The 13228-nt window shown below is 40.6% G+C and overlaps 1 protein-coding gene across 8 annotated transcripts in view; it reads left to right on the plus strand.

Moving 5' to 3' along the window:
- The window catches only part of RALGAPA2 (Ral GTPase activating protein catalytic subunit alpha 2), a 321681-nt gene that overhangs the window by 28008 nt on the left and 280445 nt on the right, over nt 1–13228 (plus strand). For all 8 annotated transcript variants that reach the window (XR_013364745.1, XR_013364747.1, XR_013364748.1 and 5 more), the window contains exons 2-3: nt 6719–6829; nt 12296–12348. Coding sequence is in view for 2 of the 8 variants with exons in the window: in XM_077871986.1 (XP_077728112.1) it covers nt 6719–6829; nt 12296–12348 (164 nt within the window). In the remaining 6 variants the exon portion in view is untranslated. The remainder of the gene's footprint in view (nt 1–6718; nt 6830–12295; nt 12349–13228) is intronic.

The following is a 13228-nucleotide window of genomic DNA, read 5'->3' on the forward strand; positions in this document are numbered from 1 at the left end:
AATTCAGATCAAGAAAAGTAGCCATTTTGCATGGACTTAAAAAGTCCGATGAAACTTGAGTCTAGTATATTAAAATGTATGTAAAGCACATTTGATTTAAACATTGTATTTCATTGGTGTATATGCATGTTTTGCTATACTGGTACTTCATATTGGTTAAAAACAAAGTCTTAGAATCCTGTATTTGAGAAATGTATGTCAAAATGTTTAAATAAAGTAGCTCTGCTTTTTAAAACTTTAGCATTAAGTAATTGGAGTACATCTTTATACAGAATTACTCACATGTGGACTGTCAGTCCTGGGTAACTAAGTGTTAATATCTTCCTGACTTATAAGAATTTTACTTTCTACATCTAGTTTACCTTATAGGTATAGAGAAATGAAAATAATACATTTTAGTAGGATGGATATCTTCTACAACCTCTTCAGTCGTACTACTAATTGTTTCCTGTTCAGCTGTCAGATTTCATTTTGGTATTTACAAGGATGTTTTGGATGCAGGTAACAGAAAATACAAATATAAATATAAGTGATAAGGAACTTTTTTTCCTCCTATAAAAGCAGCCCCAGGGCAGGTCAATCCAGAATCAGCTAATTCATTCAGCAGTTCTGTGATGTTGACAGTCCAGACTCTTTCTGCTTCCTTGCCTTGTCATCCCTAGTGTCCTCAGTGTGGCTGGCTTGTTCTTAAGGTGGCAAAAGGCCTGCAGCCGTTACAAGCATTGCACTCAGAACAACATCTAGAGGCAGGAAAAAAGGAAATACTTCTTTGTGTTTCTTTAAAACCAATTAACCTTTCCCAGACATCTCCATCAGAATTCTTCTCACTTCTTATTGACCAGTGTTGGGTCATAGACTTGAGCCTAAACATATCACTGGCAAGGGGCGTTTTGGCACTGTAATTGGCTCAGCAGCATCAAGTCTTACCTCCTGGGGCTGGGGATAGGTCAGCCTCATGAAGGACATGACTGTGGGGGAGGATGAGCCCTGAACAAGTAGGGGCTCTGTTTGGAAGAGGAAAAGGTCTGTCTGTGGGAGCGGATGAGGTGGGAGGCTGGAGGGAAACCAATAGTGTTTCTCTAGGCCACTCTTGCTTTTTAGTTTAAATGCTGTGGAGAGCATCTGTGAAAGTAAATCATCAGTCATGGTGAAATTTTGAATACCTGTGTGTAGTTTTAGGGAAGAATGGAAGAATTTAAAATTTTGCACTATAACTGGTATATACAACATGGCTGTAACAAAACTATCAACAAAGTTAAAGATGAGTTGGTCCACTTTCTGCAAATAGGAATGTAGTTTAGGCCCCAGTATGCTTCCAGAATCATTATACGTGGGTTCTAGGGGCCTTTTTCTTCTCTTGGGTCAGGCTGGTGGTGCTTGGGCATAGAGGCACATGTGTATCTGCTCTTGGCCCTGAAGAGGACTGAAAATTGGATTAACAGTGTGGATGAGGCTCACTTCAATGGTGGGGCAAAAGCCTAATTGGCTTGGATACTAGGTTAGATGGGTGGATTTGAACTGTTTAATTTTTTATTATATATCACAAGTTACATATTTATGAAACTTATTTCACATGTATTCAATATTTAAAACAATTTAAATCCTTTTTTATGTGTAGCACATGGCCTATGCACGCATAAATACATTCAATTGATTCAAAGTCAAAACTGAGACTGGGGTTCTCTTGAGTGAATATGGAAAGGGAAAAGGGAGGGCATTAGTCCCTGTGGCTTCTGGACTTTACTCAGGCAGTCTTCTCCAGAGGTTTTCGCCCTCAGCCTTGCTGTTGCCTTTCAGCTAGATGGGGAGAAATGATTGCCTCTGGTTGGCAAACCAGAGGTTTTAGCTGGACAGAGGAGTGGGGGAGTGTAGCTTTTGGTGTGGCTTATAGATTATTTTTGAAATAAAATGGGCAAATACTAGAAACAGTTTATTGGCTCTTGGTTGGTGGTGAAGGAGAGTGAGAAATTAAAGATTTCTTTGAAAATTAAGGAATAACCCCAAGCTCCATAAAGCTATCTACTACTGGTTGCTTCTCTGTGGTTAGTTTGAATGTACTTCTCTGGGCTTTGTGATTATGTCAGGCAGTGTGCTGATGTCTGTTGCCAAACACACAGAAAATCCTCACCTCAAAGGCCTGGGCTCTGTAGCTCAGTATTTGTCCTCCCTTTCTTTACTGGCCACTGATAGTGCTGTGAAGGGGACTGGCATGAGCTCCTTCAATGGGGAAATCGGCAATTCCCATTTTCATGAAATGAGGGGCTTGAGTAGCATACCCCTCGTTTCTCATCTGTTTACTTATCTTCCTGTTCATTTTTTTATCTGGCTCTTCTTTACATCCCCAAGGTGATGATGATTTTTATATATTCCTGACCTGATTTCCGGTTTTGATTTATTCCTCCTTGTCTCTGAGGCCTTTGTGTGGTTCAGATTTGAGTTGGGACACCAGATAGGAATTCTGCCCAGATCTCTGACTGTGTCACCTTGGGCAGGTCACATAAGATCTAGAACCTGTGGTTTCTTTATTTTGATCATACCTGCCCATCTACCTTACAGGGTTATGGGTGAGGGTCAAATAAAAGAAATTCTTGAAAGTATCTTTAAAGCATAAATGTATAGCATTTTTAATATTCTCAACCTCCCCAAGTGGCTTTGTCTACTTCCTGCTTTGATGCTCTGCATAAGCTATGGTCATGGTGCCTTTTGTGTTACTTGTTTGTTTACCACTGAACCCTTGAAGACCCTGTGTCTTATTTTCTTTGAATTTGCTAGCACTTAGCTCAAGGCTAGTTGGCATGGGAACTTGCTCAGTAATGTTTGAATGAATGGGTAAAGAATGTCTATCTAGGGGCACCTGGGTGGCTCAGTGGTTGAGCGTTTGCCTTTGGCTCAGGTCATGATCCTGGGATCCTAGGATTGAGTCTGCATCTGGCTCCCTGCAGGGAGCCTGCTTCTCCCTCTGCCTATGTCTCTGCCTCTCTCTCTCTGTGTCTCTTAGGAATAAATTAAAAAAATCTTAAAAGAAAATGTCTATCTAAAGGATGTTTCTGGTCATAGTTACTTTGTTTTTGTTGTTCATTGTTTTTTCTGAACAAACCTTACTCCTTATCTCCATGCTTCTTGAAGTTAGCCTTGTTAAAAATCAGGCTATTTTCTTGTGTTCCCTTTTGCAGGATGTTAAATTCCAGGATCTGTGGTCTCCTCCAAGATTTGGGCTTACTTTATAAATATTCATCTGATGAATCTTGCTTTTAAAAAATAAGACAAATCAGTCCTTTCAGCTATTGAATTAGAGATATAAAATATGTAATATTTATTGTTTGTTTATTCATTTAACAAATATTCCTGAGTACCTTTCGGGTACCAAGCTCAGTTCCTGGGGCTAAGAATAGAACAGTGAACAAATCAGATGAGATTCCTGCCCTTATGCTGCTTCCATTCTAGTGGAGTGTCAGTCAGTGAAGAAGGAAATTAATAAATGAGATAATTTCAACTAATCTTAAGTGCTCTAGAAGGAATCATGTGAAGAGGACTCCTAGACCAGTGAGGAGAGTCCTCATGTTATAAATAAAACTGATTATGTTACCTATGTTATGCTCTTAGTTTTCAGGTTACCTGAAAAGTATCTAATGGTCTTGATGGTAAGTATTTGGAGCTCTGTCCCATCCATGCCTCATCCACAAGAAAGACAGAAAATGGTTGAGGAGGAAGGTGGCTATTACCTGGACTTCTGGTTTCACGAGAGCACCTCAGTCTGTATGAGTGCTTCTCAACCTTGACTAGAACCCTCTTTGTTCAGGTTGCTCTATTTAAGTATCTCTGATAGACCAAGGGGGGCCCAGGGAAGATGAGGGAGTCATCAATCATCCAATAACCTCACAGTGCCATCTTGCTGTGTCAGTACACTCACACCCTCAATGCCAGGGAAATTGCTTGCTTGCTTATGGCATTCTATGTCCAAGACCTGTTTACTGGTGAGCAGTCAGGCATCCATCCATTGCAGAGCTATGAAGGAAGAAGGCAGAGTGATCAGATGACATATGAAGAGTGACACAGTGGCACTTTTAGATTTCTTTGAAGATGTAATGTGTGATCCCAGTTCTGAAGGATGAGAGGGAATGAGCTATATGGGGCTCTGGGGTTGGGGGCACCATACTAGAGGTAGCCCAAATGGAGAACACGTTTGAGAAATCTGGGGGATAGAAAGAAGCCCAGTGGCTGAAGTGTAGGGTGTGAAGGACAGAGTGCTATGAAATGAAGTTGGCATCGAATGGAGGAAATTCTGCAGGGCCTTGTAGGCCATGGTCAGGAGTTTGGATTTTAAGTACTACTGGAGGCCACTGGGAGGTTTTGAGTGAAGGAGTGACCTGGTTTGATATACAGTGTTGAGTTTTTCTGCTGACTGCATGGTGGAGGATGGACCGTGGAGGGGAGTAATGGAAACAGGAGCCCAGGCAGAGGGCATGGTTGCAGCCTGGGTGAGGATTCATGGTGACATATAGCAGGCAGGGCCATGGAGGACATGAAGGACCCAGGGCTGGAGCATGTTGCAGGTGGAACTGACACCTCGGAGGTGGGCTGTGAAGGAGTGAGAAGAACCCAGGATGATGAGTAGCTGGGTGGGTGGCAGGGCCTAAGGCAAGAACAGAATTTGAGGAGAGAACAATACTTTCTTTGGACATGTTTGATTTGAGGAGCCTTGTAGACCCTCACGTGGAGAAATCCAGCTGGCGGTAGGTTTGTGGAGTGAAATCTGGAGTTTTTAGTAGGGGGTGAAATCTCTTTCTCGATAGTACGCAGGATTTGAAAGTGGGCTAGGCCATTTCTTTCCTATAGGCATATGATCTAATTAATGGTTTACATATGGTGGCCATTATCCTGTCATTGTTATATATATTAACACATATATACATATATATATACACACACACACGTGTGTATATATATATGTTTTAGGACATTTCTTTTGTTCAACTCATTCAAGAAAATATTGAGCTAGATAAATACTGTGCTAGATGCAGGAGACATAATGATGCATGGGATGGACTAGAGGTTCTGTAGGGTTTGTATTATCTCTAACAGAGAAGACAGATCATTCCTTCAGAATTAAGTCAAGAATTCTCTCGAGAGGGATTCCATCAGGAATTAAGTAAAGCAATAGATAGGTTTTTTGACCAGGGAGAACCAGCTGGTGGGGCACTAGCAGAGTCATTGACCTAGTCTTGGGGTAGGCTGGGGATGTTTCAGCTACCAGTAAGTGCGAACAGGAGTTAGCAGGTGAAGTATGTTTCAGGGGGAACAGTTAGTTGGGGGTGGACCAGTAGTTTGTGTTGGAGTGAAAATGAACAGAATCTTTTCTTGGAACCACACGTTCTGTGGAAGGCACTCAAGGATTCCTTGGCAGGATTATGTAGCTCATAAGAATGATAATACTAGTTTCACTGGTAAATTTGTTAGTTTAGTAACTAGTTTAGGAACTTCTAGGGCTTTGTGGTATTATTTGGGGGCAGAACAGAGTGTGAAATTGGCTGCTGATATGACTTTACAAACACCTTATGTGCATCATTTCAAAGAATCAGGTCAGATTTTTCTTTTTTTTTCCCCATGAAAAGCCCCTATGGAGGAGGGAAAGGAGAAAAACAACTCCTTTGATTCACCAGCATTAGTGTCACGTTTATAGAACTTAAATATAGTAATGGATGTGTTCACATATAGACATAGTATTAGGACCCCAAAAGCAATTGGATCTACTTTATCATAGAGTGAATAGCAGTACATTTGTTTCTTGAGTAATCCTTGCAGAATTTAAAGAAGCTGTTTTTAATTTTCCTGAGATGTCTAGTGTATTCTTCTCAAGAGCTAACACCTTGGTCAGGCACAAACAACCTGTTTGTGTAAATGGTACAAATAACCTGTTTGCTAAGGAAAATGTACAAAGGCATGTTGATAGTGGATAAGTACTCTGACCAGAGTTGTGAGTGATAATTGGGTCCCTGGAAGAAGAGGCTCTGTTGCTGCTGGGCTCCAGCAGGTGGCTGAGCTAAGTTCCATGCATAACCTTTCTAGCCACAGTTCTTGGTTGAGCAGTCCTGGTCCAACAGGGAGAAACACTGCTCAGGGCAACTCTAGAAACACATGGTAGGCCTCTCTGTGTTCAAAGAGAGTGGAACAGCTCACCTAGGAGCTGGAGGGAAGGCTTTGACCAGTGGCCCAGGTGGAAGAGGGTGGGTGTGCTGGGGAGCGCCAGCCAGTTCTGTTGAGCTGGTCTCAGGTCAGCTGGGAGGGAGGAAAAACTGAGCCATGTAGGAATCCAGCAGCAAAATTGTTTTTTCAGATGTACAGACCCATTCCTCTTTATGGCCTATGTCAAAAGTCACCTCCTCTGTGAACCTCTATTCCCCACTCCCAACAGGAAGGCATCTTGTTCTTCCCAACCTGTACTTACCCCTGGACTTCTAGCTGGTCTGTGAGTGCTGTGCCCCTGTGGCTCTGATGCCCTGGAATCAGTCCCTTGCAGGGGTCTGCCTGTGGGGGAGGGGCCCCAGGACAACTAAGATCTCTTAGTGGAGAACAAATGGTTGGGGATACTATTTTCATTGTTTGGTTTTATCTCATAGGGGGATAAAACTAGTTCTTACTTTCCTTTACTTCTGAAAAGGTTTGTGAATTCTGATAATTGTATAAGATTATTGTTATAATGGTAACTTTTTCTTTTCAGATAATGTGGATGCAAGTGATCTTAAGCAGTTTTTTGAGACCAACTATTCTCAGATATATTTTATCTTCTATGAAAATTTTATAACACTGGAAAATAGTTTGAAATTAAAAGGTAAGCACTTCTACAAAAGGAACTTTTTTATATGTAAATTTTTTTTTTTTAACATTCAGAAAGCTTTAAAGGTTGTATGTGTCATGAGCCCCAAGTTATATGCTATTAAGCTTTCTTTCTTGCCAGACTAATCTTAGCAAAGCTGGGAGATTGCAGTGGTTAGCATCTTTGTTTCCCTGGAACTTTCTCTTTACAGTGTTAATTGAACCACAAATGGCTACAGAGAAAATGGAAGAAGAAACCCAAAGGAGGCATGAGTTCCATAGGAATAGTTTACTTGAAAAGAAAGACATAAAAATAATATTTGCACACTATAAAAAAAATTCAAACTCCACCGAAGGGCTTGAAATGAAAATTGAACCTTATGTTTTGCTCAGACCCCCAATCCTACTCTAAACACAACCACTATTAAAAGTTTCATGTATTTTTTTCTGTATGTGTTATTAATGTATATTACACACACATATACTTATATAAAATATTCTTTGAAAAATCAAACCAATAAGGTCACACTGCACAATCTGCTCTGTATTTAGGTGACTGGATAGTGTAGCCTGGGGAGCCAGACTGGGTTTGGATCCTGCCCTCTCCTTCCAGCTGTTTCTCCTTGGGCGAGTTACTTCACCTCTCTCTGACTCAGCTTCCTCCTGTCAGCATCAAACAGGTTAACATATATCCTAGGATTTCAGGCAGAGTATGGCACGTAGTATGTGCTTGGTAAATATTAGCTGCCATCATCACCTTCTTATTTATTTACATGTAATCTATTTTGGAAATCCTTACATGTTAACACACTTATTTTTACCTCAGTTTTATTTATTTATTACAAAATATTTTTTACTTGAGTATAGTTGACACACAATATTACATTAGTTTCAGATGTACAAGTTTGTTTTTTTTAAAGATTTTATTTATTTATTAGATACACAGAAGGGAAGAGAGAGAGAGAGAGAGAGAGAGAGATAGGCAGAGGGAGAAGCAGGCTCCACACAGGGGGCCCGATGTGGGACTTGATCCCGGGTCTCCAGGATCATGCCCTGGGCTGAAGGTGGCACTAAACCGCTAAGCCACTGGGGCTGCCCCAGATCTACAAGTTTGTATATTAAGTTATGCTCACTACAAATGTAGCTGCCATCTGTCACCATACAGTGCTATTATAGTACCACCGACTGTATTCAATATGCTGTGCCTTTCATCCCCATGACCTACTCATTCCATAACTGGAAACCTGCACCTCCCACTCCCCTTCACCCATTTTTTACATCCCTTTAACCTCTTCCTTCTTACAACCATCAATTTGTTCTCTGTATTTATAGGTTTGATTTTGCTTTTTGTTTGCTTGCTTTTTCATTTCTTTTGTTTTTTTTAGAATCTATATATGAGTGAAATCATATGATATTTGTCTTTCTCTGTCTGACTTACCTCACTTAGCATAATAACTTCTAGGTGCATCCATGTTCTTGCAAATAGCAAGATCTCATCATTTTTTTATGGCTAAGTAATATACCGTTCTATGTATATACCATTTCATCTTCTATTGATGGGCACTTGGGCTGCTTCCATATCTTGGCTATTGTCAGTAATGCTGCAGTAGGCATAGGGGTGTATTTGTGCTTTCAGAATGTTGAGTCTGGTTTGTAAACTGCCACAACAGCGATGGGAACCCTTGAGAGAAGCCAAGTTTAGAAGGTAGGATGATGAGTGCAGTTTTGGACAGTCTGGGTTAGGTGCCTGTGGGACACCCAGGTATAGGTTCTGGCTGGGCAGTAAAAATATAAGGATGGGAGCTTGGGAAAAGAGAGGTGCAATCATGCTATTGACAAGGGACTAGTTCTTTGTAGAAAGAGTGACAGTTAAGGATTTGGTGTAATGCCTTCATTTATTTGACAGATAAAGAGGAAAGATAAGGGAGTAGTGTGGAGCTGGGAAGGGGGTTTGGTGCCAGGAAGGCATTTTGTCACAGAAGTCCAGAGAAGAGAGAATTTCAAGGAATGAAATGTCAGCAATGTTTGATGATGCAAAAAATTGCGGAGCAGCAGGATTAGGAAGTGGTTGTGTATTGAGGAAGTTGTCACTGAGTACTGAAAGAAAAGTCTAGGTGAGTAGTGGGATCTTAAGCCAGCCAGAGAGATGGAGTGACTGGGGACTGGGGGTGAGACAGTGGAGGCTACACACAAGAATACCCTTTTGGACAGTTTGATGTTGAAGACAGAAGATTGTAGCTGAAGGCGTAAGCTTGGTCAAGGGAGGGTTTTAAAGGCTACATTTGCCTGTCTGCAGGCTAACTAAAGGGGTATTACTGATGGTGCAAGATGGTGGGGGAAGTGAGTTGAGATGGGGTCAGGTATACAGAAGAGGATACAGAGAGGAGTTATTGACTGCTTCTGCAGAACCTGAGGCAGATGTCAGGCTCCGAGGGGAAGGAATGTGGTGGTCTAGGACACATACCAGATGGTTCAGAGTCTTATAGCATCCTCATCTAGCATAGGTGCTAGATGTATTCATCAAATCAAATATGGGCATGTGCCCAAAGATGCCAACAAGGATTTTTATTTTTGTTTTTTGTTTTTCAGTGAATTGCTTGTTTTTTTTTTCCTTTTTGAATTATAGGTTGATGTAAATCTTGAGCCTAATTTTTTTCCAAATTGATATTTCTTTTTTTTTTTTAAAGATTTTATTTAGTTATTCATGAGACAGAGAGAGAGAGAGAGAGAGGTAGAGACACAGGCAGAGGGAGGAGGAGGCTCCATGCAGGGAGCCCCACGTGGTACTCAATCCCATGTCTGCAGGATCACACCCTGGACTGAAGGTGGCACGAAACTGCTGATCCACTGGGGCTGCCCAAAATTGATATTTCAGATATGAAACAATTTGATTTTTATCCTGTTTTCTAATTTTGCCCCACTTAACTTCTTATCACAGGTATGTGGAGGGAGAAGGTGTGATGTAATGGGTAATCAGAATAGAAAAGAAAGATACTAAAATCCCTTGTCTTAAAAAAAAAAGCCCTATAACCAAGGAACCCCTTTTAAAGGCTTCTCCACCCCTCCTCCCCACTTTTGCTCTCTCTGTCCTTTTAGAAAAATATAATTGTTCAAGAGTGTATCAGTTAGTTTGTGCTGCATAACAAATTGTATTACAAACCATCCCAAAACGGAGTGCCTTAATACAACAACCAATCATTTAGCATACAATTTTCTGGGTTATTGGGAAGTTCTAGTTTAGGCTTGTGCATGCCTCTCACATCAGCTGGTGGAAGATGGCTTCATTTACATGTCTTGTGGTGGGCAAGCTATTGACTGGGACACTCTATGTGTGCAGGCTATTTTGAACTCCTTTACATGCTGGCTGTAGGGTTCCAAGCTCAGCAAGTGCATAAGGCTTTTCAAACTTGTGCTTGCCTCACATTTGCTAATGTCACACTGGCTAGAGCAAGTTACATACATCTCAGATGCAAATAGAGAAATAGACATCTCTTGATAGGAGAGGGAAAACTCTGCATTCTTGCAGTCTACTACAAAGAATCATAATGAAGAACTAATAAAAATTGGGTGAGATTTCAAAGTTTCTTTCTTTTAACACAACCTGTGTTTCGATTGGAGTACCAGGAAGAAAGTGTACCAAAACAACAGATTAAAGGGACATGTTTGCTATGAATAATGAAATCATCTTGTGATAACTTCAACTTTCTGTCATTTAGGCCAAAAACCTGAGTTTATTGACTCTACCTTCAAAATACATCCAGAATGGTCTTTTCCCACTGCCTGTGCTGGTAATGCTGGTGCTCCCATTATCCTCACCTGCATTTGTAGTAGCCTCAGATATGGTCTTCCCCTTTCCACACTTGTGCCCCCTCCTCCTGCCTCTGCCAGAGTTTCTTCAGAAGAGCAGCTGGAGTGATGCTTTAAACATATGTCACATCATGACTCAGCACTCTAAACCCCCAAATAGCTTCTCAATTTTGGAAGTCATTACAATGGCCTTAGACCCCACCTACCTGCCTGCCTTTAAGCTACCCACTTTCTAACTCCACCTGTGGCAATTCTCCCCCTTCTCTCTAGGCACAAGGGCCTTCTCATTGTTTCCTGATCATGATAGACTTGCTCAGCCATAAGGACTTCTCACTTTCCAGTTCCTCTGTCTGGAACAAATTTCTCCCAAATGTCCATATCGCTTGTTTCCTTACCCCCAAATGTCCATGTGTCTTCCTTCCCTTCCTTCTTTCAAATATTGACTCAGATGGCATCTTATCAGCAAGGGGGTCCCTGACTTCCCTGGTTAAAATTGAATACCATCCCTTTGACATTCCCCCTTGGCTGGCTTCCTTCCTTCCTTCCTTCCTTCCTCTTCCTTTTTTTTTTTTTTTTTAAGGGTTATTTATTTATTTATGATAGACATAGACAGAGAGAGAGAGAGAGAGGCAGAGACACAGGAGGAGGGAGAAGCAGACTCCATGCCAGGAGCCCGATGCGGGACTTGATCCCGGGACTCCAGGATCGGGACTCCAGGATCGCGCCCCGGGCCAAAGGCAGGCGCTAAACTGCTGAGCCACCCAGGGATCCCCCTGTCTTGGTTTTTTCATTTACTGAATGCCTCCTCTTGCCAGAATATAAACTTCCTCAGCAAGGATTGTTGTGTTTTGTATCACTCCTGTATCCTCAGGGCCTGAAAGAATCCCTTGACCCAGAGACATTCTTTAGTACTTGTTCAATGAATGGGTGCTATCTTATCTTACTTGCTAGGGCTGTGGGGATTTTGTTAGAGCAGGAGTCCACAATTTAGAGCTGGCTGCTTGTTTTTATAAATAATTTGTTGGACACATAACATTTAAATGTTACCCACCGCTACTTTCGCAACATTATGACAGAGTTGAGTGGTTGTAAGAGGGGCCTGTAAAGCCTAAAATATTCACTGTCTGGCCCTTTACAGAAAAAGTTTGCTGCTTCCCAAGTTGCATGCTGAATGACAAGCACTTAGCACAGAGTCTACTGCATAGAGACCACACAATAAATGTAACTAGCTGCTATATAGTTTTCTAGTTTTTGTTATTGTTACTATCAAAAGGACAGTGTGAGTTGCCTAAAGACATGTATGGCTTTCATAGTTCTGTGCCTCTTCACATCAAAAAAACTACAACTTTTTCTTTGCTTCTTCTATGCGTTCCATCATAATTTGAGCTCATAAGTAAACTGAGAAACGAATAAATTGCCTTCCACGGATTGACAGTGACTTGGAAAATGTGGAAGCCGTGATTAAACAGCTAGTGAGGAGCAGTCCTGCTAGATGCGGACTCAGGCTGTGTGGCTTGGGTGTCTGTCTACATTCCTGACATGGGTTCAATGCTATCTCCTGGTATTTTTTTGAATAAATGAGTGTATGTTGAAGCTTAAATGTTTTTAAGATAATTTTTAATATTCTAAAATTTACATATTGCTGTGATAACACATTTTTTTTCCTATATTCCAGGGAATAATAAATCACAAAGAGAGGAGCTGGACTCTATCCTCTTTCTTTTTGAAGTAAGTTTTTGTTAAATTTGTTTAACTTTTAAATTTTTGTTGAAAATGTGGTATTTTAGATCTTTAATTTCATTTGAAGATAAAAAATGATGAACATGTATTTTCTTCCTTCCACTTTAATAAATAGTACTGCAAAGAATAATCTTGTGATTTTTTTTTTTATTTGCAAACATGTAGGAGAATTTTTCCTGTATGGTTACCTAGATGTGAAATTATTAGATGGAAATGTATCCACATTTAAAATACCGATATTGCCAAACTGTTCTGAAAAAGTCATATAAACTTATATGGAAACTTAAATGCAAGTAGTGTGTAAGTTGCCCTAACCAACACTGATGATTTTATGTATGTATATATATATATGTACATATACATATGCAAACTGACATGTTAAAAACTCAGTGTTTTTAATATATATTTTCCTGACTACTAGTGAGATTGCATGGACTTTTTTGGGTTTGTGGAATAAAACAGAAGTGAAGACCTCCCATCCAGTACTTGACTCATGGCTGGCACTCAGTGACTATGGTTCCCCTTTCTCTCCTTTAAGGGCTGTCCTACTTCCCCAGAGTAAGAGACTGATTCACTGTATATTTTATGGTGGTTTTTGTGTTTCCTATGGTAACCCTCCTGTGAATGAAATCTGTACAGAGGAGCTGTCTTTTTAACAGGAGCTTTGATTAAGCCTGTCACATAAATAGGTTCTCTAATGACCATCATTTGTTTGAACTATCCATTAATTTAAATGATTTATGTAGCACTTGATACACTTACTAAAGAATCTATAACATATATGCAAGTTTTAAAGCATGGTGCTGAAGTCCATTCTCTTAACACCCTCTCCATCCCTCATTTTAAGAACTAGAAAGTACTTGGGTAC

Source organism: Canis aureus, chromosome 26 (genome assembly GCF_053574225.1).
Source record: "Canis aureus isolate CA01 chromosome 26, VMU_Caureus_v.1.0, whole genome shotgun sequence".
Taxonomy (NCBI): Eukaryota; Metazoa; Chordata; class Mammalia; order Carnivora; family Canidae; genus Canis; species Canis aureus.